Below are 27,616 nucleotides of genomic sequence, written 5' to 3' on the forward strand. Positions count from 1 at the left end.
AGTTACTGCCTCTTTCATGGTTTATGGTTGCTTTCAAATTGCCCCTTTTACCTGCTGCCTTCTGAAGAGTCATGACTTATGATTGGTTCAGTGATATACATACTAATGTTCCAGGCTGACATGCTGGTATGTTCAGTTAATTGGGTTTTTTGCCAGCAGAACTAGGAAAGACTGCCTCACAACCTGGGAAAGCCTCTGCCAGATAGAGGACCAGTGAAGAGTGTCCATATAAAGCAGCTTTATAAATTCACACCATGACATCATTTCTGGTTTGCATTTTTGTAATCCAGACACTTTTATTTTAAACAAGGGATTCTTTAAAATATATTTTGAGATTTGGTGGGAAGCAGGTATAAGTGGGTTAATCAACATCATATTGTCTTGTCACTGTATTGTTCAAAACTATCTTTCTGATATAAGATTTTCACTGGAAAAACAAAACATAGTATTTTATGTCATTCTATTTCTGTGTTTATAAATAAAGAGATAGAGTGAGAATATGTCTCTCTGTGTGTATTAATATTAGTACACACACATACACACATGTTATTTTTGAGGGACAATAACAAGATTTTCTTTCTTGGATTATTCTAATATTTCAGATTTCTTAGAAGAGCCACAAATTATTTCACAAACACATTTTAAACATTATTTATAACTTTTATATGCAATAGTAATACTATTTATTTTCTTTCTTCACAAACAATCAGTGATCCTTCAATGGAATAATTATTCCTCAATATCAATATATGAAGGAGTCAAGTCTTTTGTATTACGTTATCTGAAATCTTTATGTAAATATATTGATGCACACTGTTGCATTTGAAGGAATTTACCGTGCTTTCTGTTGTTTTGGACAAAAATTACCTGTTCATATGGTTTAAAGCACATAATCAAAATGCACATGGTACATATTTAGTGTACAACATGGTAGAGTTTTATACATTAATGCATGATGACTATCTAATAAAATATGTTAGGGGCATACACTTATTGGAAGATTGTTGTATACGTCTTAAGTGTATTGGGCCTATTTTCTTTTTCTTTGCTTTGGCGTGTAGCTTTCCAGTGCATTTCATTATTTATTTTAGTCACATTGTGAATTTGCAATGTTTTCCCTGCAGTCTTCTAATATCCCAGTGCCATTTGTTTTTTATTTCCTTCTAGAGCCATTTCCTGCTTTTAAATCTTGGCAGGAAGATAATGAATCTGGAGAAGCTCAGCTTTCTCCACAAGCTGGAAGAATGAATCATCCTCTGGAATTAGATAGTCATCCCATACTGGCACACCGGAGTTTGGATTTTGGGCAAAGTCAGCGTTTCCTGCATGATCCAGAAAAAATAGATTCTTCATCTAAAGCCCTTCCTTTTGTTAGGTAAGTAGTTAACGTATTTCGCAGATACAGTTCATAAGAAAAAACTGTTAATGATTGATATTAGGATATAGAATTTTTCACCTTTAACTTTTTTCACCCTTTTCACCTTTAACTCTAACATGTTAGTGTCATGTAATTCTTTGTTTTCTATAACCTTGTAAGACCTTTTGGTTTTGTGTTATCTTTCTAGAAATCCTCTGAGTAAATAAAGCAAGTTCAAACTCCTTCAAACATATGTTAGCTTTTTCTCAAAAGTCATCTCTGCAGCAAAAAAAAGGGAGAGTATATAACTACTATGATTCTATTATTTTAATACTTTGGAAACATATTTCCTAGCTGCAAAAAAGTTACTTATGTCCAGAATTGGGGCCAGAACTTTGGTCACTAAGCAATTGTTAAGAAAGTTACCATTTGACCAGACCTAATTTTACAATCTATGTAATATGTTGGGTTTGTGGTATCACACTTTAAAAACCAGGCAAATTGGAACAGGTTCAAAGATCATTGGCATTATTAGAGAACTAGAGCTAATGTCATATGAAGAGAGATTGAAATCTTAAGATCTAATAATAATAAATGAAGATACAGTTGTAGTTTTCATACTTGAAGGGATGTCACCAAGATCTGCTAATTATGATTCCAGAGTCCAAGTTTCAGAACAATGGATTAAGAAACATTTTTAATAGTAACAGTGGCTAAAGAAAAAAAATTGCACCCCAATAGTGGGTTTCCCTTCATTTATTGTAATCATTGTATAGTGGAGGCTAGATAGCCCTGGTTACATATTTTAGTCTGGATTTTTATAGAAAGCAGTTGATCGACTTAATGGCTTATATATCTCTATGATTCTGCAGATCTGGACAGTTGCCGTGTGTATAAAAAGTCTTAGTTTTAGTTAAATGAAAGTGATCATATAGTTTATAATTTACCTAGGATAGGATATTGGACACAACCTACCGCTGTAGATATAGCTGCAATAATGGGCATGGCATTCTATCTTTTGGTCAACATAAAAGATCTTCATATTAATCATATGATAAGAAATGGAATAGATTAGGTTTCATATCGAGTTAACATTTTATTGTGCTACCTATAATTCCAGTTCCATTCTCTTTCCTAAATAATCACTGCCAGTTTAGACTCATCAAACACAAATGTGAAATTAGGATGTTTTCCCACATGAGAATTTTTAATACATACTTATTGATTTAGACAGCATCTTTATTAAACATTGTTCAGTAAATGTTACTCTTTGACTGCTTACTTCTAACTCTTAATCCCAGATATAATGGTGAATATTGCGTAATGTCAACACAATTTATGGAATTATTTTAGATTGTAAATTCTAAATGTACAATGTATAGAAAACTAATGTTTTGGATATTTGCTAATTTTAGAATTAAATATGAGATTGATTGATTGATTGATTGATTAAAGAGAACAAAAATAGAAATATCTATTAAAATCACTATCATTTGTCAGAGAAGCAAAGATATGGGAAAGCAGTAAAAGAATGCCAGGAATCTCCTTTCAAAGAATGAGTAGATTCCAAATGTTTTAATCCATGGAAACTAAAATGAATAGAAAAACAAAACAAATATTGTATTGAATCTTGAGAATGCTAACTGTAAACTAAATCGATAACATTCACTTGAAGTAAGTTAAATTAGGGGTGATGTACATTGACAGAAAAAATGGCTTAAGCTTTCATGGAATATGTGACCTGTTTTTGGCAGCTAATAAAGCCTAGCCAACATAATAATTGTAAGACTTGAGTTTCAAATATACTGCTCAAAAAAATAAAGGGAACACTCAAATAACACATCGTAGATCTGAATGAATGAAATATTCTCATTGAATACTTTGTTCTGTACAAAGTTGAATGTGCACAACAGCATGTGAAATTGATTGTCAATTGGAGTTGCTTCCTAAGTGGACAGTTTGATTTCATAGAAGTTTGATTTACCTGGAGTTATATTGTGTTGTTTAAGTGTTCCCTTTATTTTTTTGAGCAGTGTACTTGTAGAATGCTAAAATATTTTAATCCATTTATTTCTGCATTCTGCAGAACTTTTCTGTTAGTTCTGTTTTTTAAACAATTTATATGAAAAAGTTCTGTTTTCTTCATAAAGGTTATTTTTCATTACTACAATTGTTCTTAGATGTTTACTAATTTTGGAAAAATTCTTTAGCAAGAAAAAGGGGTTTTCCTACTCAGTGTATTGATTAAAAGATTTTTAACAAACTCAACCATGTTATCTTCTCAGCAGCAAGTTTGATCTAGTAGTTAGTGTACTAGGGTAAAAACCAGGAGACTAGTCCTGCTTTAGGCAATGAAAGCCAGCTGGTTGACATATCAATCAGTCTCTCAGACCAGCCCAACCCAACTCAGCACAACAGAATTGTTGTGAAGAAAATAGGAGGAAGGAGTATTAGATACATTTGCCACCTTGAGTTATTTATAAAAATAATAAAAAGCAGGAAATAAAGTAGTAATTAAATTAATATTGGTGACAATATTGTAAAAGTACAAAATTACTTTTGTTGTCTCTGTTCCATAGATTTTATAATGGACATATAAATATACAGGAGGATGTCCCAAAAATGTATACACATTATAGTAAACAGTAAACTTGTGTTTATAGTGTTTATTATAATTTTATTATTTCAAAAATGTAAAAATATTTAGAAGTATCATTTTATTGTTTTTTATTGTTTTATTGTTTTTATTTGTTTTCGAAGGTTAGTCTGGCTGTCATTATTGTGTTCAGGGATTGAATCTGCAAAATAAACACAAACAGTTTAATTATTGGATATTTACAATTATTTAAAATTAGTTAAAATGCAGTAAAAAAACAATAAAATGATACTTGTAAATATTTTTACATTTTTGAAATAATAAAATTATGATAAATACCAAGTTTACAATTATTTAAAATGTGTATACATTTTTTGGGACACCCTGCATATATGTTTCTTCTTTTAACTGAACATGTATGTGTGTTCATATTAATATATGGGTCATTCTTTGCTAGTGGACCAGGTGAAATTGAAGCTTTATTTCAAAATAAGCCATAAAAAACAACAACATATATGATAGCAAAAAAAAAACACCATGTTCTTTCTAATGAAGGTGATTGAAGGTGATGAAACAGAGCTCTCTGTTTTCTCACTTTCAATCACCTTCATTTTTATTTCATTAGAAAGAGCACTTTTTTCCTATCATATGTTGTTTTTGTGATGGTTTGTTTTCAAATAAGGCTGCAAAAATCGGTCAAGTGGACATCTTGACAAAGAATGATCCATATAATACCTATAATATTTACCTCTTCTTTTAAATTCAGAGCTCGAAGAACAGCATTTAGTAGTTCTAAGGATGATAGAAATGAAGAGAAGACTCCATATCAGCTAGTCAAAAAGTTGCAGAAAAAAATAAGACAATTTGAGGAGCAATTTGAGAGAGACAAAAATTTCAAGGTAAATTATTTTAATATTTTACAGTGCTGTTTTAGGATAATATTTATTTGCTCTTACTTTACAAAAATGAACTTGCACTGATTTTTTTCATCATTCCATTCTTTTCTCTTTTTTACTTAATTTTCTTTTCTCAATTGTTACACACATACACACACACACACACAAAACACATACATTATGTATATATGTTAGTTCATTGAACAAAAATAGGATTAAAAGGATGTTCTGTTTCTCTTTATAGAATTCTATTGTATTGCTGTGGTTATTTTTTCTGTTTGTTAATTTTTTTCTTAGCACTAAAGCAAATATCAGTTGAATATAAATCAATAAGGAAAACCATGAATTTGAATTTCTCTTAGAAACCTATATAATAGAAATGAAGCTGCTTGTTCCTTTAGGAATATTTATTACCTGGAGAACCAGTGTTTGTTAAGGTGCTGGACTAAGAGAGGGTGACCCAGTTTCTAGTCTTCCCTTAGGCATAGAAGCTGGCTGAGTGACTTTGGGATAGTCATTCCCTCTTATCCCTAGATTGGAAAGTTCAAAATCATCTGACTACCAATCTACACTTGGTCAACATATGGTACATTACTATCCACAATATTCAAACAAGAGGCTTTCATCTGACTGATTCAGGATGGTGGCGATGATGATAAATTAGGATTCACTTGTATAACTATATATGTAAATCACATTATACTATTAAAATAATATACAGTACACACAAAACATGTATCTGTTACTAAGTAGCACACATTAAGCTTCCAGATATTCCTCAAGGGCAACTTCATTACAGTAATACAGAGGGGAGGTTACAACATGTGGGTGACTGTGAGGACACATTGGTCCAGGAACTGGTGATTGATACACAACCCATAATTGTGCCTTTCTGGCCCCAACTGCCATTTATTCCATAAGCTGAAAAACCCTTATACTGTATTATGCACTGGGTCAATATGGAGCAGAATCAAAAAGATGGTATTTCTCCAAGAGCCGAATAGTTTCTAACCCAGAGCCACTCTGTTTTGCCAGGGTTCAGATTTAACCTGTAATTCCTATTCAGACCTCAATAGCCTTCAGGCACTGAGAGGGTGGTAGTAACATCGCTTAATTCACCGTGGGCAGAGATGTACAGCTCACTATCATCAGCATACTGATGATATCTCACCCCATAATGATGGATGATTTCACCATACAGTTTCATGTAGATGGTAAAGAGGAACAAAACAGGTACCAACCCTTGTGCAGGGTTGATAATTAGACATATTTTGATGATTAGATATGTTAATGATAATAGAAGTACTATTATGTGTTATTGATTTACAGGTTTTGATCAGTATCAAGTCAGGAGTTTTATTTTTTTCAATAGCTTTTCTTGTAACTTGCATTCTCTAATTTTGTTTTTATTATCCCTTGTCTCCTTTTTAAAATTCCTTTTTTTGCCATTGTTGTATTTTATACTTAAAAAAAACCCCTACTTTCTTTGCAGCCTTCATATTCTGATATTGCAGCAAATCCAAAGGTTTTAAAATGGATGACAGAGCTTACCAAATTAAAAAAGCAAATAAAAGGTAAGTTTTTCATAGAAATTTCTTACACCTCTACAGCTCATTAATTACTGATAATTTTCATTAATAAAGCATTGATTATTATTTCATTCTACTTTCTAAAACAATGTTGTGTATCTATATGCCACTAAAATTCGAATCAGTGTAACCTTAAACTGGATAAAACATCCAGTTAAACAAATTTTGAACTGAGGTGCCACAAATAGGCTAACTAACAGAATGCATCCAAAATCTAGATCCATGACTTTTGTGAAATTGAAATTTGACAAATTTATGGCCGGTTGAGTACTGCTGCTTTGCCACCCAGGGTTCAAGTAGGCCAATCCTCCTAGACCTTCAGACTGGCCCTTCCTTCAACTACTGGAGATCAGGCAAGTCAGTCCTGTTTTGGGCCTCTGGAGGCCATTGGCTGCCAGAGGGTGGTTATCTGCAGTCAAGCTGGTTGCAAGTTAATCTCATTTCTCCTGCCTTTTAGCCCTTGGTCATTCTGTTTATCTGTTTAGATAAGGAAATACTTCTGAAGTAGCAAAAGCACTTAGACTTATATGCTGCTTCACAGTTCTTTACAGCCCTCTCTAAGTGATTTACATAATCATCGTATTGTCCCCAACAATCAGAGTCCTCATTTTACTGAATCAATCTTGAGCGATTCAGAATCAAGCTCATGGAGTGAGCCTGCAATTCTGCATTCTAACCACTGTGCCCCAATGGCTCTTGAATGATGAGCCATTGTGTCCAGGTGATTTAGTGTCTGAATTCCTCACTTCTGTTTTTATTATGCAGGTTAGAAGTAACAGTTACAAAATGACTGAGTTATGTTCTATGAGCTTGTGTTACTTTTTTTTTTAATTCAATGTAGACGCAAAGCACAAAAGCTCAGATGAATTGATACCTCAGGCACGTCCACGAAGCAACACTCTTCCAAAAAGTTTTGGTTCGTCTCTGGACCATGAAGATGAAGACAATGAAGATGATCTGCGTGTTGCTCAGAAAGAGAAGAAGCCTACAAAAGAAATCACTGTTGAACTAATTTTTAAAAATTTGAAAGAAAAGCGAATTGAAAGATGCTTGCCAGAAGACATAAAAGTAAGTACAGCGAACCCTCGAGTTTCGCGTCCTCAAGGATCGCGAAAGGGCTATTTCGCTAGTTTTCAACCCGGAAGTAAACTCCACCATCTGCGCATGCGTGCCCTTCCACGCATGCGTAGATGGTGGAGTTTCCCCACCGGGCAGAGGCTTCCCTGGGTCTTCCCCCTCTTGCCCCGGTAAGACCCCAGCGGCGGTGGGCTGGAGCGCGAGCTTGGGGCAGCCTAGCTCCGCTTCCCAGCTGGGAAGCGGAGCCGGCAACAGCGTGGGCGGGCGGGCGGCGCGCGCGAGCTTGGGGCAGCCTAGCTCCGCTTCCCAGCTGGGAAGCGGAGCCGGCAACAGCGTGGGCGGGCGGGCGGCGCGCGCGAGCTTGGGGCAGCCTAGCTCCGCTTCCCAGCTGGGAAGCGGAGCCGGCAACAGCGTGGGCGGGCGGGCGGCGCGCGCGAGCTTGGGGCAGCCTAGCTCCGCTTCCCAGCTGGGAAGCGGAGCCGGCAACAGCGTGGGCGGGGCGGGCGGCGCGCGCGAGCTTGGGGCAGCCTAGCTCCGCTTCCCAGCTGAGCGGATCTGGGGTTTCATCAAGCGCGCGCGCGTTGCTGGGGCCGCTCCCCAGCTGGGGAGCGGAGCCGGGGTTTCTCCAAGCGCGCGCGCGTTGCTGGGGCCGCTCCCCAGCTGGGAAGCGGCCCCAGCAACGCGCGCGCGCTTGGGGAAACCCCAGATCCGCTCCCCAGCTGGGGAGCGGCCCCAGCAACGCGCGCGCACTTGGAGAACCCCCGGCTTCGCTCCCCAGCTGGGGAGCGGCCCCAGCAACGCGCGCGCGCGCTTGGGGAAACCCCAGATCCGCTCCCCAGCTGGGGAGCGGCCCCAGCAACGCGCGCGCGCTTGGAGAACCCCCGGCTTCGCTCCCCAGCTGGGGAGCGGCCCCAGCAACGCGCGCGCGCTTGGAGAACCCCCGGCTTCGCTCCCCAGGAAACCCCAGGCGCGAGCAACGGGGTGGGCGGGCGAAGGGCGGGCGGCGGTGGAAGTAAAAACACCATCTGCACATGCGCAGATGGTGTTTTTACTTCCGCACCGCTACTTCGCGAAAAATCGATCATCGCTTGGGGTCCTGGAACGGAACCCTCGCGATGATCGAGGGTTCACTGTATTGCATATGCTGCTACATCAAAAAAGAAAATGCATCTGTCAAGTTCATTATCCTGTTGAATTTCCTAATATCTCATTCAGTAAGTAGCTTATAGTACTGACCCCATGGCATATTAATTTGATAAGTAGAAATATGAACTAACTGTAATGCATGCATTGATCTCTGCACAAGAAATGGAAATTGCTTCTATAATGTTGAATACAAATATTAACCTGATAGTGATTTAAAGGAGGAAGCATCTTGCAGAAGTAGTTCCCTGGAATAGAACTCTTTGACACTTTAGGGATAATATTTGTTTGTTTGTTTGTTTGTTTGTTTGTTTGTTTGATTGATTGATTGATTGATTGATTGATTGATTGATTGATTGATTTTTATGCCGCCCTTCTCCTTAGACTCAGGAAAGCTTACAACATGTTAGCAATAACACTTTTTTAACAGAGCCAACTTATTGCTCCCACAATCTGGGTTCTCATTTTACCCACCTCGGAAGATGGAAGGCTTAGTGGTAACTAAGAGGTTCAACTATTTGGTTGATGATTTACCATAGAATGAAACAAATTTTAAGTATAGATTTTTATTGCTTGGTAGCTGTGTTTTGGCCGAATCTTACCAAACATTATATTCCTACAGAATAAATGGAGTTAGGCAAGAACATGAGAATAGCTGCTAGGATATTTTCTACTTCTTGATTGAAATTACACAAAATTCCTTCTTAGAAAATAGCAGACATCTATGGAACTAGGCATTCATGTAGTAGATAACTTCAGATTTAAGAAATAAACCTGATACTAAATTTGTTTAACTTGGAAACCATCTGTAGACTATAATTCTGCATGTGAACACCCACACCCAAAGTTTGGGTTGCTCCAAGGCTTTAAAAATGTTAGATTTTGCTTCTTTGTTACAACAAGGACACGTTTTTTTCAATTTAGATAGAACATGTCTTACTTATTCTTATTGTTTATTCTTTTATTGGCTGCCTTTTCTAATTCTTGATTTAATTTGACAGTGGTATTAACCCTAACTCTAAGATAACTTCTATATGCGGTATTAATCTAAAGTTTATTTATTGATTTATTATTTATTAATCAGATTTGTATGCCGCTCCTCTCCGCAGACTCTGGAAAGTTGTACTGTTTTATACAACTTTGTAGAACATCCCTTTGTAGAGACATTCAGCTATGACAAAATAAAATTTTATACTATGGTTGTGCAGTCTAGAGAGTATGAACCAATTGCATTGGTTTTGATTTATCATAAAGATGGCTTAATATTGTTTTGAAGTCTTAAAGAGTTCAAAGAAAGTCACTTTTCTCCTGGAGCCTTCTTGTAATCTATCCCTAATAATATTTAAATATAAAATTAAGAACATTAGTGCTTTGAGAGAAATTTTTAAAGCCTATAAATTGATTTTAATATTACAGATTGTTTTAAACAATGTTTTGCATTGCCTTTTGTTCTGCCAAAAAACTTCTGCATTGCTTTAAGAAGTCAGTATGGAAAGAAACATATTTTCATCATAATTCTTTTTCTATTTAACTCTTTCAATTTTATTATTTTATCTCCACAAGTAAGTATAAAAACAAAAATGGATATAGGATAAAATAGTTTCATTTTTCTCATTATAGAAAATGACGAAAGACCATCTGGCAGAAGAAAAAACATCACTCCAAAAAAGTCTCCTGTTCTATGAAAGTCAACATGGACGTCCGGTAATATTTCATACTCTCCCCCTTGCCTGTTTAGATTTATTTAAAACCCTCTTGACATCATCTTGCAGAATCACTGAACACTTGCCCCAAGATTTCTTCTAATAGTTTTAGACTAAAGGAATTATGTTGGAGACCAAAGAATAAATAGGACTGAGTCCTTCAAAACAGTTTAACAATAGAATTCTAAAAGAAACTGTGGTTTCTTTTCAGAAATTGGTTCCTTAAAACTTTAATCAACATCGATATCCATCGATATTTTATCTAAATGTAATCTCAGAAACATAATTCAGAAGTATTTTAAGAACTATTAATTTGAGACGAGAATACAGGTAGTCCTTAATTTATTATCACAATTGAGCCCAAAATTTATGTTGCTAAGTGAGATATTTGTTAGTGAGTTTTGTCCCATTTTATAACTTTTCTTGCCACATTTGTTAACTTAATCCTTCTGGTTGTTAAATTATTAACACAGTTAAGAACATAAGAGCCATGCTGAATCAGGTCAAAACCCATCGAGTCCAGTATTATGTGTCACATAGTGGCCCACTAATTGTCCTTGGGGATCTTGAGCAGAAAGAGAAGGCAAGACCCTCCCTTTCCCCTGACACCCAACAAATGGTACAAGGGAATCCTGCCTGCCTCAACCAACATAGAGGCGGCCCATGGACATCTGTTTCAATAACCACTGATACACTTGGCATCCATGAATCTGTCTAATCTGCCTTGAAGCTATCAAGGCTGACAGCAGTCACGACCTCTTCTGGAAGTGAATTCCATAAACCAATGACCCTCTGGGTGAAGAAATATTTCCCTTGATTTTTCCTCATTTTCCTACCTATGAGCTTTAGGGAGTGCCCCCTTGTCCTAGTATTGTGTGATAGAGAAAAGAATATCCACCTTTTCTATCCCATGCATGATTTTATACACTTCGATCAATTCATCCCTTAAATGCCGTCTTTCAAGGCTGAAGAGACCAAGGCATTGCAACCTGGTATCATAAGGGAGGTGCTCCATTTCCTTTATCATTCTTGTTGCCCTTTTTTGCACCTTTTCCAGTTCCATTATATCCTTGAGGTGCGGTGACCAGAACTGTACACAGTACACAGTTGCTAAGTCATCTGGTTTTCCCATTGACTTGGCTTGTCAGAAGGTTGCAAAAGCTGACCACGTGCAACACACTGCAACACTCATAAATGTGAGTCAGTTATCAAGCATCCAAATGTAAATCACATGACCATAGGAATGTAATGGCTGTAAGTGTAAAAAATGGTTATAAGTGACTTTTATCAGTGCTGTTGTAACTTTGAATGGTCAGTAAGAGAATTGTTGTAAGTCGAGGACTAACTAATATTTAAGAGTTCAATTTTGCTGACATTCTACATTGTTTAATTTTTTAAAAAAAAAATTATATTAAAATCTAAGGAATTGAAAAGATGGTTTACTGGTGTGAATTTAGATACTGCTGCTTCGCATTGTAAAATAGGCACCTATCTCAGAGAGTCTGTTTATTATTTATTTAAAGCTATACTTACCAGGTTCTTACATACAACTGTAAAATTTGAATACAAGTATTCTTCATTTAGCTGCGCTAATTGAGAGTGCCACTTCATTGCTAAGCAACATGGCCACTAATGAAATGTCACCTAATCACAACAGACTTACTTCCCATTTGATTGTTAATCAAGACATCATATGAGACCAAATTGCAATTTTACTGCCAACTTCTCCATTGTCTCTCTTTGGCTGAAGCAAAAGTGTGAAAATGACTCTGGAATGCTATAACAATTGTAAATGCCTGTTGCATAGTGCCCAAATGTTGATCGGGTGATTGCAGGGATGCTGTGACAATGATAAATACAAGGGTGGATCATAAAGTTACTTTTTCGGTGCTGTCATAACTTTGGATTGTCATGAAGCAAAGTGTACTTTATGATAATACAACCACACATGATAGATTTTGTCTTGCAAGGACCCCTCATATAGTAGATAAGGATTGAGTAGTTAAGCTTTCATAAGTGTCCTTCCTATCCTTATCATTTTATTTGACCACTTTATGTCTGCTTTTTTCCTATCAAACCCAATTTGTTACTGATTTATTTCTGTGGGATTTAGTTTTGTCATTTTTATTATTCTGTTAGTTTTAAGTCAAATCCTTTTTGTTCATTTTCAGTGTTTGATTTTTCTTTTCTTTTTTCTTTATTTCAGGTTTCCAGAGAAGACAGACATATTGTAAAACCCCTCTATGACAGATACAGGCTTGTGAAACAGATGTTAACTCGAGCAAGCATTACTCCTATTCTCGTGAGTATATAATCAGTTTTTCATACATTTTCTGTTTGGGATTGATTTGCCTCAATAACTTGTTTTACGCTGATTTTTGTTTATCATTCTAATTTGCTTTTAATGTTCACAATTACTATAATAAGAAATAACTAGTGAAAGTTTTATTCTTATTTTACCTGGCCAATTGATTATGGATAACCAATATCTAAATTAACTCCAATCTCCAAGGTATTTATCATTTACAGAAAAATTTAATACATATTATCCTTTCAAGTGATTTTGATTGATGCAAATGAAGATATTTTCTATGAACATACTCTAATCTGGTGTGACGGCTTCAATATATTTGGAATGCTTGGCATTAGAACATTAATAGCATGTAAGAATAGATAAGAAGGTGTGGTGCCACATAAGTTAGAATGCAGTACAGTGATCCCCTGCTCGTTGCGAGGGTTCCGTTCCAGGACCCCCCGCAACGAGCGGGTTTTCGCGAAGTAGCGCTGCGGAAGTAAAAACACCATCTGCGCATGCGCAGATGGTGTTTTTACTTCCCAGCAGCGAGGAGCCGAAGATTGGGGTTTCCCGCCGCCCACGCAAACTCCTCGCTGCTGCCGCGCACGACAGGCACGGGTGTTTTAAAAGGTCTCCGCCGGCATGGGGGGCTTCTTAGCACCCCCCCAAACCCAAGTTGGGGGTTCCGGGGGTGGTAGGAAGCCCCCCATGCCGGCGGAGACCTTTTAAAACACCCGTGCCGCTTCCGAGCTGAGTCCTCAAGCCAAGCGCAGAAGTTAGCCTTGAATCCCTTTGAATCCCGCCGCTTCTGCTGGATACGGGCAATGGGGGGGCGAGCTGCCACAGCCCCTGGCTTCCGCGCCGCTCGTCCCACCCACCGCCCGTATCCAGCAGAAGCTGCTGGATTCAAAGTGCTGGGGTGGGGGGCTGTCGGGACAAGCCGCGCACAAAGGCCGAGGCGAGGCTGAGCAGGAGGAGAAGCCAACCAGCGAGGCGGTGGGCTGGGAGCCGCAGGCGAAAGGAGCTCGGGCATCGGAGCGCGGCGCCAGGCATTGTTCTCCGGACCCCGCCCGCTCAGCCCCACAGCGGCCCTTTCCCTCTCCAGGCTGCGGGCGGGGTCCGGAGAACAATGCCCGAGCTCCTTTCGCCTGCGGCTCCCAGCCTACCGCCTGTCTCCTGCTGCCCGGTTTAGCCAGGACACGAGCGGCGAAATGACTTGGAGGAATGTGAAGCTGAAACCGGCCGGTTTGGACTTCCCATTCCTCCAAGTCATTTCGCCGCTCGTGTCCTGCCTAAACCGGGCAGCAGGAGACAGGCTTTGAGTTTTTGGCTGCGGGGGGAGAAGTAGGACTTTCCTAACTCCCTCGCCCCGCAGCCAAAACTCAAAGCCTGTCTCCTGCTGCCCGGTTTAGCCAGGACACGAGCGGCGAAATGACTTGGAGGAATGTGAAGTTGAAACCGGCCGGTTTCAGCTTCACATTCCTCCAAGTCATTTCGCCGCTCGTGTCCTGGCTAAACCGGGCAGCAGGAGACAGGCGGTGGGCTGGGAGCCGCAGGCGAAAGGAGCTCGGGCATTGTTCTCCGGACCCCGCCCGCAGCCTGGAGAGGGAAAGGGCCGTCGCGGGGCTGAGCGGGCGGGGTCCGGAGAACAATGCCTGGCGCCGCGCTCCGATGCCCGAGCTCCTTTCGCCTGCGGCTCCCAGCCCACCACCTCGCTGGTTGGCTTCTCCTCCTGCTCAGCCTCGCCTCGGCCTTTGTGCGCGGCTTGTCCCAACAGCCCCCCACCCCAGCACTTTGAATCCAGCAGCTTCTGCTGGATACGGGCGGTGGGTGGGACGAGCGGCGCGGAAGCCATGGGCTGTGGCAGCTCGCCCCGCCCATCGCCCGTATCCAGCAGAAGCGGCGGGATTCAAAGGGATTCAAGGCTAACTTCTGCGCTTGGCTTGAGGACTCAGCTGGGAAGCGGCACGGGTGTTTTAAAAGGTCTCCGCTGGCATGGGGGGCTTCCTACCACCCCCCCGAACCCCCAACCCGGGTTTGGGGGGGTGCTAAGAAGCCCCCCATGCCGGCGGAGACCTTTTAAAACACCTGTGCCGCTTCCCAACTGAGTCCCGAAGCCAAACGAACCCGGGTGGCCGGGTGAGCAGCGAGCAAATGGCGGGTGGCCGGGCGAAGGGCGAGCGGGTGCTGGGGGGGGCTTCTCGCCCTCCCGCCAGCAAGAGGGGAAAGACCCAGGGAAGCCGCCCAGCAGCTGATCTGCCCGGCGGGGAACACCATCTACGCATGCGTGGCCATAGGAAAAAGGGCGCGCATGCGCAGATGGTGTTTTTACTTCCGGGTTGAAAAATCGCGATGTAGCCCGTTCGCAATGGTCGGGGACGCAATAACCGGGGGATCACTGTATTGCAGGCAAGTTCTGCTGCCAGTCTTCACCCGCTCAACTTTGACTCAGCCTTCCATTCTTCCGAAGTTGGTGATTGGCTATATTCTGATATAAATTGCTTGGAGAGGGCTGTAAAGCACTCTGAAGAGTTATATAAGACTAAGTGCTATTACTAAGATAACATTTGGGCCATTAAATTTAATTTCCATACTGAGTATGTCTTTAATGACTAAGGGGTAATCAACTGTTCTGTTTCCGGGCTTTCGGAGTGAAACCACCAGATAAAATCCACTATTTTAAGCTTTAAATCACACTTTTTATTGGAATACACTGTATTAAGCAAAAAACAGTTGGTTAAAGTGTTCAGGGAATATTTTTTCTTTGCTGCAAAGTTATCAGATTAGGTTCCGGGAAAGGTGCCAGCTTCGGCCTAATGGCATTCTAATGAGATAAGAAAGGGAATGCAGCATAGAAAAATCAGCTCACCAATTTTCTAACAGTCAAGCAGCTTCTGGCAAAGAGTTCTTAGCAAGGCAGAAATCAGGTTTCGAGGGGCATTTTCAAGCACTCCAACTCTAACACAGCATCCATGAAGCAATGTTGAAATCCCACCCCGAATTTCCCAAAATCCTTTGTTTTATACTAGCTGGGAGTGGTATCAAACCCCCAAGAGGTAAAACTGCAAACCATACAAATTCTGTTGTCTTCTCAGTAATCTCCTGTATCTAGCATCTAAAAGTGGGTCATCCCCTCTAATGTCTGCTTCATCTTCCACTGGGGCCACTCCTCCATTGGTATATCAGCCCCCTCTGGTGGTTCCTCAGGTTCAGCCAGGTCACTTTCTCACTTTATCCTATGAATAAAGACAGTGAAGATAACATTTCCATGTTTCAGAAAAATTATGTAAACTACAATGGCAGATGCTCTAAATATAACATAGCTTTTAAAGCGTTATCACCTTTTGATTATATTTCAGGGATCACCATCAACTAAAAGACGTAGCCAGATGTTACAACCTATAATAGAAGGAGAAACAGCCCATTTCTTTGAGGAAATTAAGGTACTTTATATGTTCTTAATAAAGATGACTGCACTAGTTGCCAATAGGCTTCTGATAAGTTTGAAATGCTATATTTATAATATATAAATATAATATGTAAACAGATATATTGCTCTTGGGTTAAGTGGATTATACAAGAAATACCCCCAATTTGGTGGTGGGGAATGTGTGTATGTCGGGGTGGTGGGCACAATTCACAATTCACTACGCACTGTTTTATGTTGTGTGATTTTAAATTGTTAAAAATCAATTTAAAAAATATATTTAAAAAATGCTATATTTATATTTATAAAGCCATACAGTGCTTGCACTTACTTAGCTGCTCTGAGTCTTCGGAGAGGGGCAGCATACAAATCTAATAAATTATTGTTGTTGTTGTTGTTGTTGTTATTATTATTATCATCATCATCATCAATCATCATCTCCTGTAGTCTAATCTCTCAAAAGGAAATAGGCTAGCTTGTTCAACCAATCTAGAAGAAACATGACACCCATCTTGGCTTAGCTTTGTTTGGTTAATTTGATTTGTTCTATGTGTTTTCTTACTTTGTGGACTAAAAATTATGAACTTTCTAGTTATGTATGTTGGGTCTTATATATAAACTGCTGGGAATCCTTAGGGACTTGGCAATCTCTATAAATAAAAATGTAAATGTCCGTTTGTTCAAAATCTTAAATCTCTGAAAGTTCTTATTGATTGCTTAGAAATTTTGACACAGCATTGCATTCAAATATGCGTGTTTTTATCTACCTATATTATACACCTGTGACAGGTAAAAACAGGGAGTTTGGCATTGAGGCTGAAAAAGATAGATGCGTTTGGATTGGCTGGTGATAATTTGAACCAATGAGAATGGTCTGTTTATATGGAGTAAGCTTAGTGTGCATTGGCTGGTGAACTTGATGGTCCATTTATATGGAGTAAGCTAAGTGTAGTAAAAGATTGGGTCTTCCAACAGGATCCTAGCCGAGTGGGAGGCGTAGGAGCGTGAACTCCCCAGGGCTGGAGGTTTGACTCCTACACCCAGCGCACCTTTTCAGGATTTAATTCTTGATTGCCTGCAGTTATTTTCATTTTCAATAAATTCCTTTATTTATTTTGACACAGCAAACAGGGAGTTGCTTGACATTGAGGCTGGTGAAAAAGATAGTAGATGCATTTTGATTGGCTGGTGAAAAAAATAGGAGGCACGTTTTGATTGGCTGGTGATAATTTGAATCAATGAGAATGGTCTATATGGAGTTAGCTAATTGTGGTAAAAGATCGGGTCTTCAAACAGTCCCTAGCCAAGTGGGAGGTAGAAACGTGCACTTTCTCATTTCTTTCTTTTCCCTTTAAACAGACTGAGCCACAGCAATGCGTGGCTGGATATGGCTAGTTGTTAATATAATTAATAAATCAATAATAAAACTGTGTGCTTAGATTTAAGTTGTTTCTTATAAAGTGTTGCTTTGGTGACATCTCTGACCTTCCCGGTATAATTGGCCAGCAACATTATCATTAACCCAATGTTATTAATAAAGGATGAGGTACTGTAACATGAAATATTGATTTCCTATTTAATATCTTCTATGCAGCTTAATATTAGAGCTTCCTAATATAAATTATCCTGCATTCAGAATACTCTGAATAACAAGCTTCTATAATTTGAAAACCTAGAAATGCTTGAGTTTATATCAGTCTTAGGTTTAACCCCCCGCCCCCAAATTTCTTGCGCTTTTGATAATTTTATTAATTTCAAAAGGAAGGTACTTTTATTTAAGTTATGGGTGTATGTGTGTGTGTATGTGTGTATAAAACTCATTTATGGAGTTATTTTTATGAATTCCATTATTGAATGCCTTTATAGATAATTTTCTTTGCAGTGCACTTGGACTATTTAAATCCATATTTATTTGTACAAATGCTATAAAACTATTTTTATAATAGATATTGTATATTAAAGCATTTTGGGGTGAAAAAAGATTTAAAATATTTTCTTAGACTATTCCTATTTACACCTACAATTCTTTTATACTTTATAGTACCTCTGGAATTTTCTGTTATAAAACACTGAATCATACAAAAAGACAATTTACAATAGCAAGTGATTTTTTCCCCATGGCTTTACTGCGCGTTGCTATTCCCATTGTTTGTATTTCCCTGGGTGCTAGAACTACTGTTGTCTTTAATAGTAGATTAAATGCCCATATTATTAATGCCGATACAGTTCTTAAACATCAGTTGCCACAGACACATAAATATGAATATATCTGTAGTAGTAATATTTTTTTAAAAAAAATATTTATTTTATTATTTTATTTATTTATTTATATTATTTGAATCCCTAAAACTTCTCTATTATTTTTAAGGAGGAGGAAGAAGATGCTGATATATCTTCAGAATTGACTGATATTTTAAAATCCAATGCCCAAATACATCCCATCGCTACTAGCCCTGTGGAAAACTCAGAATCTGATGTTGAAGAAAGTCAAGAGAAACTAACTCGAGAGCTTCGACTTTCTAGTATCCGAGCAGCTTCCATGTAAGTAAATATGACACTGCAAATAACAAACAAAAATACTCTGCTTATTTTTAAAAATCATTTGTGACTTCTGATTAAATCCAAAATAGATCAGTGGTACACAAAATATTATATTGCTAGATTGAAATGGTCATTCTAAAATGGGCCAGGAAAGGGTCCGATCCAAATAGTGGCTGTTTTGACATCAGGAAACTTGTTGAACATTTTGCATATCCCTTCAGTGAAGAGTTTCCTGAAAGGTAACTCTATTTTTTATCACTTATCACGTCTTTAGTTTTCTTTATCTAAATTATTAGCAAGAGAACAAGATAAAGAAATAAATAAAATTATTTGATACAAGCTTCTAAAAAGTTATATGTTATCTAATTAAGTTATGCTCCTTTAGAGGATGGGCCACTCATGATGGTATTGATCAGCCATAGTATTTTCTTACAATGTGTTTTTAGGCCTGAATTATTAGAACAACTTTGGAAAGCCAGAGGTGAAAAAAAGAAATTGCGCAAAACCCTACGGGAATTTGAAGAAGGATTTTATCAACAAAATGGGAGGTCAGTTTAATATATAATATTGATTGCCCTAAATTTGCATTGTCAATAATAATAAAAGTGGAAACATGCTATTTTTATTTATATATATATATACAGTAATACCTCGTCTTAAGAACTTAATTGGTGCTGGAAGGTGGTTCGTAAGGCAAAAAGTTCGTAAGACGAAACAATGTTTCCCATAGGAAACAATGTAAAAGCGATTAATGCGTGCGGGGGGGGGGGGAATTGCAAAATGGCGCTCCGCTGGGCGCTGCTGCCCGGCTGTCACCTTTTAAAACAGCTGAGGGGCTTCTCGGCGTTCTCCCGAACCCGAACTTTTCGGGTCAGGGTTCGGGAGGCCGCCGAGAAGCGCCGCCGCCCGGCTGTCACCTTCTGAAACAGCCAGGGGGCTTCTCGGCTTTCTCTCGAACGCTGAACCCAGAAGTTCGGCAAAAGTTCGGGTTCGGGTTCCGGAGGCCACCAAGAAGCACCCGGCTGTTTCAGAAGGTTACCGTTTTTGCGATAGGCAGCGGCGTTTTCGATCTGGAGGCTGAAACGGAGGTGGGGAATCCCAATAGGGAATTCCATGAGCGGAGCTTTGACGTCACGAAGACGACCTTCCTGAAGGCCATGTTTCGGCCGAATCAGTTTTCCAGGTTTTGGTTGTCCCAAAAGTGCTTTTCCAAAAGGCAACAGGACTTTCTTGGTTTTTTTCTTTGGAAACGTTTCACTTTCATCCAAGAAGCCTCTTCAGTTGAAAAGGGGAGGGAGGGAGGAAGGAAGGAACTTACTTTGGGAATTGCTGGTGGTTTTGATCCTTTGGATCCATTTGCAGCCAGATATTTTTTAATTCATTTGGAAGATTTTTTGCTTGTTCAAAAGTGGCACTTGGTAGAGATTAGGACTTCTGCCAAGAAACTGGAGGATTTTGCTTCATTCTGATGTTTCTCTGATTAGCTCTTGCCCTGATAGCTTTTTGCTACATCTGAGCCCAATCCATCAATGTTTGTCAGAAATAAGGCAAGGCTTGATTTTAAATGTATACTGGGAGGAGGTCATAGAATGAGGGCAACCTGTCCAGGACTGGGCTGCTAAGGGACATGGGTGTTTTGTAACAGTGAGGAGCATAATCCAGTGACTGAGATCAAATAGCCTGCAAGGCCAAATCACATTAAAATGAGATCGCACTGATGCTGTCACCTAGTTGGATAATTAAACGCCTGCAAGAAAACAAACTTCAGAGAGCCTCAAGGACTGTTCAGAAAAGAGAGAAAGATGCATCTTAATCACTGTATTTATTTTAAACACCATTTAAAACAATAGTTTAAAATTTCTTTTTTTGATATTTGTTTCATTAACTGCAGTGGACTCTCCAAATTGAAACACCGGTTTCAATATATTACAATGTTACTGAATAAGCAAAACACACATCAAAATTGCTTTATGACACATTTCATATATGAACTGCATGCCCGAAAAAGACCAATGTTTGTAATGTTATATGTCAGATGGGGAGAGACAAACAGAGAGAGGGGGAGAGGGAATGAGAGATATAGAGAGAGGGGGGAGAGAGATACAGAGAAGAAGAGAGACATAGAGACACAGAGATACAAAGAGGGGGAGAGAGATACATAGAGGGGAAGGAGATAGAGAGAGGTACAGAGACGGGAGGAGAGAGCAACATAGAAGAGAGAGAGAAGAGTTTTGTGGTTCCCAGTTCTCTGTCTTAATGACCGGATGGGTAGGTGTGGCTAGGGGATCATGTGACTAGGAAGGATGTTGAGTATTGGTCCTCCCACCCAGGTTTGTGCCTCCCTGTGGCTTTTTTTGGGGGGGGGGAAATGGGTCCAAAAGACTCTTTGAATGTTTAGGTTTTACGACCCCTAGCCTAGGTAAACTGTAACCAAAGCAAAAATAGTTTTCCAAATCCACCCAGTTTAAAAATAGAAATAGCTGTCGCACTAATCATAATTGTCTAAATGTAATCCTGATGCAGCTGTCATTTATCAATCTCATGTCAGCTGAAAATCAGGGCTGCAGAATGATGTATATCTGTAAGAGGAATCCCATCCTAGATTTCTTCTCTTGAGACCAGTTTATTGTTCACCATCAATAATTCACTGTTGCTTGGGCATAATTTCAGCTTTCTCTCCCTGTATCTGCCCATGATATAGCTCAGGCAACTGTCAGTAGTACCAATCACTTTTTAAAATTAGGTGATAGGAGCATTGGCCATCATAGGGACATAGGTAATAACTTATTTCATGGCTTAGAATGATCTTAGTGGAGTTTCATGTAGATGTATCAAAGCTTTAGTAGCTGAGAGTCTCGGGTCATGGCTTCTGCACTATCACTGGCAGTATGTACTAGTAGCTGAGTGTCATTCGTATGGATAGTATTGCACCTGAAATTGACTGATAATTTCACTCAGTGGTGTCTTATGGATATTGGAATTGTTTACTTAGGAAATGGCAGAGGCACTTCAAACAATGTTCCTAGTCCACAACCTATGCAGTCAATGCAAATACATAATAATAATAATAATAATAATAATAATAATAATAATAATAATAATAATAATAATAGATTTGTATGCTGCCCCTCTCTGAGAACTTGGGGCGGTGATTGGTGTGAAAAGTCATTGAGACCACACTTTGACAAACCAAAATGACCATCTCAATTTCATACCTGGGCCTGATTTCTGATTGCATATGCTTCAGATAATCAACCTCTAGGACAGTGATGGCGAACCTATGGCATGGGTGCCACAGGTGGCACATGGAGCCATATCTGCTGGCATACAAGCCGTTGTCCTAGCTCAGATCCAACATGCATGTGTGTGCTAGCCAGCTGATTTTTCGCTTGCACCAAGACTCTGGGAGGGCATTTTTGGCTTCCAGAGAGCCTCTGGGGGGATGGGGGAGAGCGTTTTTACCCTCCCCCAGCTCCAGAGAAGTCTGGAGCTTGGGGAAGACAAAACACAAGCCTACTGGGCCCACCAGAAGTTGGGAAACAGGCCATTTCTGGCCTCCAGAGAACCTCTGTGGAGTGGGAGAAGCTGTTTTTGCCCTCCCCAGGCACTGAATTCTGGTTATGGGCACTCGCGCATGCATGGTAGTGCACCTGGGGAAGAAAAGGTTCGCCATCACTGCTCTAGGATATTCTATGGATATTACACTTTCTCATTGACTATCCCTTTAAAAAAGAGAAGTTGGAGGGAAGACGCAAAGAGATGAGTCCTGAAATGTCTTTATTTGATTGTTATTTAATAGAGTAGGCCAGTGGGGAAATTCAGCAGGTTCTAACAGGTTCTGGAGAACCGGTTTGGAGAACCCCCAAAGAGGTTCTCCTCAATTTGGCTGGCCCCAAAGAGGAGTGGGAATGAAGATTATGCAGTATCCTTCTCCTGCCACGCCCACCAAACCACATCCACATGTGGGGTAGGGGAAATTTTAGAATTTCATCCCTGGAGTAAGCCCATTACAATTGTAGGTTAATTTGGCAAATAAGACATTCATTGCATTTGGATAACAAGTACAGGTGGTTCTCAACTTACTACCATAATTGAGCCCAAAATTGCTAAATGAAACATTTGCTAAATGAATTTTGCCCCATTTTACAAATTTGGTTGTCACAGTTGTTAAAGTGAACCACTGCAGTTGTTAAGTTAGTAACATGGTTGTTAAGTGAACCTGGATTCCCTATTGGTTTTGCTTATCTGGTGGTTGGAAATGGGGATCATATGACCCTTGGACCATCATAAATATGAACCAGTTACCAATCATCTGTATTTTGATCTCATGACCATGCAGATGCTGCAATGGTCATAAGTGAAATACAGTTCATACGTCACTTTTTTCACTGCTGCTGTAACTTTGAACAGTCATTAAATGAATTGTTGTAAGTTGAGGGCTGTTGTAGGGCCAAAATGTAAAGCCATGTGAGAAAAAAATCCAGAAAACTTTAGAAAACCTTTTTCTTAAAGTTTTCTGGACTTTTTTTCTCCCATGGCTTTATATCTTAGACCTACAGATAATCCTCAATTTACAACAGTTCGTTTAAGTAATGTAATAGTTAAGGCAAGGTTCATATATCACTGCTCACCAGTGATTCATTACAATTAATCAGTATAAACTTATTACATAGAGGATAAGCAATATAGTGCAATTCTTGATTAAAGTACACAAATACATTTCTCTCTTTAGGATACATTTACATTCATTTTTATAAAGAAAACAAAAGAGAATGACATAGTTCTGCTTCAGACATAAGCTTCTTTCCTTTTATTGATGCAAATAATTGTTTGGTGAAAGCATTCTATGAGGTCCTTTATTCTTATGAATCTTTAGAGTGAAAAACTTAAACTTGATGCCTTCACTGCCTACTTTAAAAAAGTAAGTCAGCCAAGATATTTTAACAAGATATTTTATTTTTTTCAGGAATGTTCAGAAGGAGGATCGTGGACCCATGCTTGATGAGTATCGAGAGTACAAGAAAGTTAAAGCTAAACTGCGTCTTCTTGAAGTCCTTATCAGCAAACAAGATCCATCAAAATAAATTATGTTTCTCCATAACAAACAACGGTTGTTTTCATATGCTGCCCATAGTACTGATAAGGGTATTCTTTTGTCTTGCTTTATTGAAAGAATGCAGTTTTTGTACACTTTAGAAGGCTAGGTAAAAAGTAAGGTAATCTAGAAAGTTAATGAAAAAAAATTAAATTGCGACTCAATTTGGTCAACTTTTTAAGGGTTGTTTTCTTTTTCTCATTTTTTAAAAGTTACAATATATCTTATTCTCAAAAGACTTTTATTCTAGAATCATTCAGAAATTTTGGACCTGCCAACTTCGCTTCATCTGCGTTTATTAGTATTACACTGAACTCCTCTGTTGCCTTTTTAGTATGGAAGACAATGGCAGCCAATTTAACAATACTCCTGAACATCATTAAAGGAACTGCAATGCCTTTCAGAGGACTGCGTGGAATAACTGATTGCAAGTGGCATTTTTCATATAGTAGAATGATCGATGGATATTGAAATATAAAGTACATTCTCCAGTTTCAGATGACAATGGACAAACCAGAAAGTGACCTTGCTTGTTGTATTTTTAAAACTTGGAAAAACCTGAACATTTATATCACATATTGCCTACAAGACTTACATTACTGTTAATTTCTATTTATTGTCTACCGGTGACAGTGTGTAGTCTGAATTGGAGACTGCATCTTACCCTTGTGTTGGTGCTCAGATTCATTCAGTTCAGTAAGCTTACACCACTTTTGCTGTATCTGAAACAAATTTATTTTACCAAGGGCTACAATTAATGTAATTAATGTATTGAACAAGCTGGAGAGAACTAGCTTTGAAAGAAGCCTTCCTACTTCCATTCACAGAAATGGAAAGAGAAGTGATCTGCCTCAAGCAGGCATGACAGGATTTTTTGCATGTCAAAGCTTCAGAACCAAGAGGGTTTTTTTAACTGACATTTTTTTGCCTAGTATGCATAACACAACAGCGGCTGACTTTTTTTTAAAACTGCACTCCAAAATCCTTCTAAGTGACTTGAGTACCTACATATGAGATACAGTACAGAGGAAAAGGGCTTATTTGGAATCCTTTACACATAGGCCCTACTTCTATGGTTTGACTGGATTAAATCCTAAGTGTTGAATACCTTCTGGATCTATTTTGTCTTGTGGCCATGTTTTTGCATGTGCCTATTTGCTGCATGTGTTATGAACAGCTAATGCCAACACAAATTGTTTTTAATTGCTTTTCTGAAAAACCAGAAAATGAATTTCAGTGAAATAATGGCATGTAAACTCATCAGATTGATGTGTTAACATGTAATAGGTAGAAAATAGATTTTAGAGGCTCCATACTTCTATTGGTTGTGTTTGTTTTTATTGTACTTCTAGGCATGTAATTTTGGAACCCAAAAGTGACTATTAAAATGAATTTATACTCTAATGTTTTGCCTTTTTATACAGCCTGAAGGTTTTAGTGGACTGTAGCGAATTACAAGATTGGGAAATAATCTGGAGATTTTTCTGTGGCTTTTGTTCAACTTCATCGTGCAATGTACATTTCAGTTACTTTTCCATCAATCTGCAATCACTGGTGCATCAAACATCAAAACCTATATGTACTGTATAGTGTTGTATATGAATGTTTTATATACCACATGCAAAATATCAATATGCACTATTTAAATGTTTGTTTTAAATAATATATTCCTCCTTTATAATGCTTAAATCTATATGATCCCAATATTTTTATAAAGTAAGTGATCAAATTGGTTCCACTTCAGAATCAACCGCTGCTTTTGTGTGTGCTTTGCAGTGTTTGGCTGTTTGTTTGTAGCAAGCATGGCATCAGTTATGCTAAGAATGTGTGTTGTGCCATCTTATTGAGCAATAAATGGTAGAATTAGGCATTTTGTGATAACACAGTTTTACTTTCCTATAAGTAAAAACTATATGTGGATATATAGATATATAAATATATATATATAAATAAACCAGATATGAATGATTGCTATGTCTGGCATTTCATTGTATAGATTTTTATAATAAAAAAACCTTCTATTGTCATATTTATATTTGTGTTTTGTGTGTGTGCGTCTGCACATTTTTGCCTCTAGATCTTGGTAAGTGTAATTCTTAAGAGTTGCTAGGGTTAAAAACAAAAATAAAAAAAACCCCAAAGTTTGTTTTTAAAAAATTGAGTCTAATTCTTGCTGGTGATTTAGCCAAACTGATAATAGTTGGAAGCTGATTAGAAATTAACTTGAATTTTTCTTTTTATAAGTCACTTGGAAGACGTTATGGAAAACTGGCCTATAAATATATCTTATAAACTTTTCTTTCTACAGTTGTACTTTAGAAAATGTACCCTTTTTATATTGTGTCATTTATAAGTTTAAAAAAATATATACAATATATTTGATATGCAGCACTTTTAAGTTTGCTGTAGAATTTGATTTGTTGCATGAGTGTGACTTAAATTTAAGCAAAAGCAAGCATGTTTCTGTCATTTATAACAGACAAATATTTGCCCATGGTGGGGAAAAAATAATTTACTGCTGGTTACTTCCCATTTCCCCTGCAATATTTTTTTTGTTTTTACATTAATTAATTTGCTCCATCAGAACATGACGTAACTGTGGACTTGGTTGACATACCTGTACAACTAATGTTAAAGACCAACACATGAAAACGTTGTATGATTTGTACCTAATTCAAAGTGTGTTTGCATAAAACAAAGTACGATAATCTCCCCATACATTGCTCCCCGCAAGAGCAACAGGAATGAACTATTTAACTAAGGAAAATAATTCCTTTTAAACTCCTAGAATTATGTTTACACATAAAATGTTCTGTAAAAACCCTGTGTGTTTAAAACATTCAGAGATGGATTTCTGAATTTCAGCTGTTAAGTACTGCTTCAACTTCCACTAGTTTTTCATTACTGGATGGGAGAAAAATCCGGTATGTTGTTTAGAGTAAATGATGTAAACCTGACCTGAGGGTCTCAGCGACATGAAATACATTCAAGAGCTGCCTTTGGTAACAAAATACAAAAGTATAGTTATGAATTATAAATATTTCTTCCGCTTAAAAAGTTTTCTGTTACAATTTGTATTTTTAATTTTAGGAGATGTTCTCCCAACTTATTTGCCTTTGAATATTTATAGCGTATCAGTGCAGGAACAAAAAAAATACACTCTAGAAATTCTAGAGAAAGTGCAGAAGATAGCAACCAGGATGATAAAGGGTCTGGAAAATAAAACATACAAAGAGTGGTTGCAGGAACTGAGCTTGGCAGTCTGGTGAAGAAAAGGACTAGGGGTGACATGATAGCAGTGTTCCAATACTTGAGGGGCTGCCACAGAGAGGAGGAGGGTTAGACTGTTTTCCAAGGCACCAGAAAAAGAATAATGGATGGAAGCTGACCAATGAGATATTCAGCCTGGAAGCGAGCAAAAACTTTCTGACATTGAGAGCGATCAACCAGTGGAGGTTGTGAGAGCCCCAACACTTGAGACCAAGGGGAGATTGGGCTGCCATCTGTCTCAAATGGTATAGGAATTCCTGCTTGAGCTGGGGGTTGGACTAGATAACCTGCAAGGTCCCTTACAACTCAAATAAATAAATAAATACAATTTCTGGCACCCAGCCAATGAATTAATGTGCAGCATGGTTGTCAAACTTGATTGTGTCACATTACACATTGCAATATTTTTTTTGCCTTTGTGAAGCTGGGATGGGCATGAGTTGCACTTGGAGCATCCAGCCTGCAGGCCATCAGTTTGATACCTCTTATCTATATCAAACTTTTTTTTGGTTTTTAACAACAGAGCTGAAATGGAAAAGCCCTGGGAAACAAAGACTACTCAAAGAAAGATGTGCATCTTTCACACCATAGCTTCTCACTGTACCAGGGGTCAGTGGTAGAACAAA

General features: G+C 38.6%; 2 protein-coding genes across 9 annotated transcripts in view; one reads left to right on the top strand and one right to left on the bottom strand.

Moving 5' to 3' along the window:
- The window catches only part of FAM13B (family with sequence similarity 13 member B), a 61,803-nt gene extending 36,056 nt beyond the window's left edge, over nucleotides 1-25,747 (top strand). For 2 of the 3 annotated variants that reach the window (XM_070739193.1, XM_070739194.1), the window contains 10 exons: nucleotides 1,168-1,375; nucleotides 4,720-4,852; nucleotides 6,342-6,423; nucleotides 7,280-7,506; nucleotides 10,279-10,362; nucleotides 12,568-12,663; nucleotides 16,017-16,100; nucleotides 18,453-18,625; nucleotides 19,072-19,173; nucleotides 23,592-25,747. In XM_070739193.1, coding sequence (XP_070595294.1) covers nucleotides 1,168-1,375; nucleotides 4,720-4,852; nucleotides 6,342-6,423; nucleotides 7,280-7,506; nucleotides 10,279-10,362; nucleotides 12,568-12,663; nucleotides 16,017-16,100; nucleotides 18,453-18,625; nucleotides 19,072-19,173; nucleotides 23,592-23,709 — 1,307 coding nt within the window. In that variant the 3' untranslated portion in view covers nucleotides 23,710-25,747. Of the gene's footprint in view, nucleotides 1-1,167; nucleotides 1,376-4,719; nucleotides 4,853-6,341; nucleotides 6,424-7,279; nucleotides 7,507-10,278; nucleotides 10,363-11,418; nucleotides 11,558-12,567; nucleotides 12,664-16,016; nucleotides 16,101-18,452; nucleotides 18,626-19,071; nucleotides 19,174-23,591 lie in introns of all 3 variants that reach the window. The other variant, XR_011558016.1, reaches the window with a different exon arrangement.
- PKD2L2 (polycystin 2 like 2, transient receptor potential cation channel) overlaps nucleotides 15,824-27,616 on the bottom strand; it is a 51,207-nt gene continuing 39,414 nt past the window's right edge. For 3 of the 6 annotated variants that reach the window (XM_070739198.1, XM_070739200.1, XM_070739195.1), the window contains exon 15: nucleotides 23,564-23,846. The gene's annotated coding sequence lies outside the window, so the exon portion shown is untranslated. Of the gene's footprint in view, nucleotides 15,894-23,563; nucleotides 23,847-27,616 lie in introns of those variants that run through there. The other 3 variants (XM_070739197.1, XM_070739201.1, XM_070739196.1) reach the window with 2 other exon arrangements.

The sequence above is a fragment of the Erythrolamprus reginae genome, chromosome 2, assembly GCF_031021105.1.
Source record: "Erythrolamprus reginae isolate rEryReg1 chromosome 2, rEryReg1.hap1, whole genome shotgun sequence".
NCBI classification, from domain to species: Eukaryota; Metazoa; Chordata; class Lepidosauria; order Squamata; family Dipsadidae; genus Erythrolamprus; species Erythrolamprus reginae.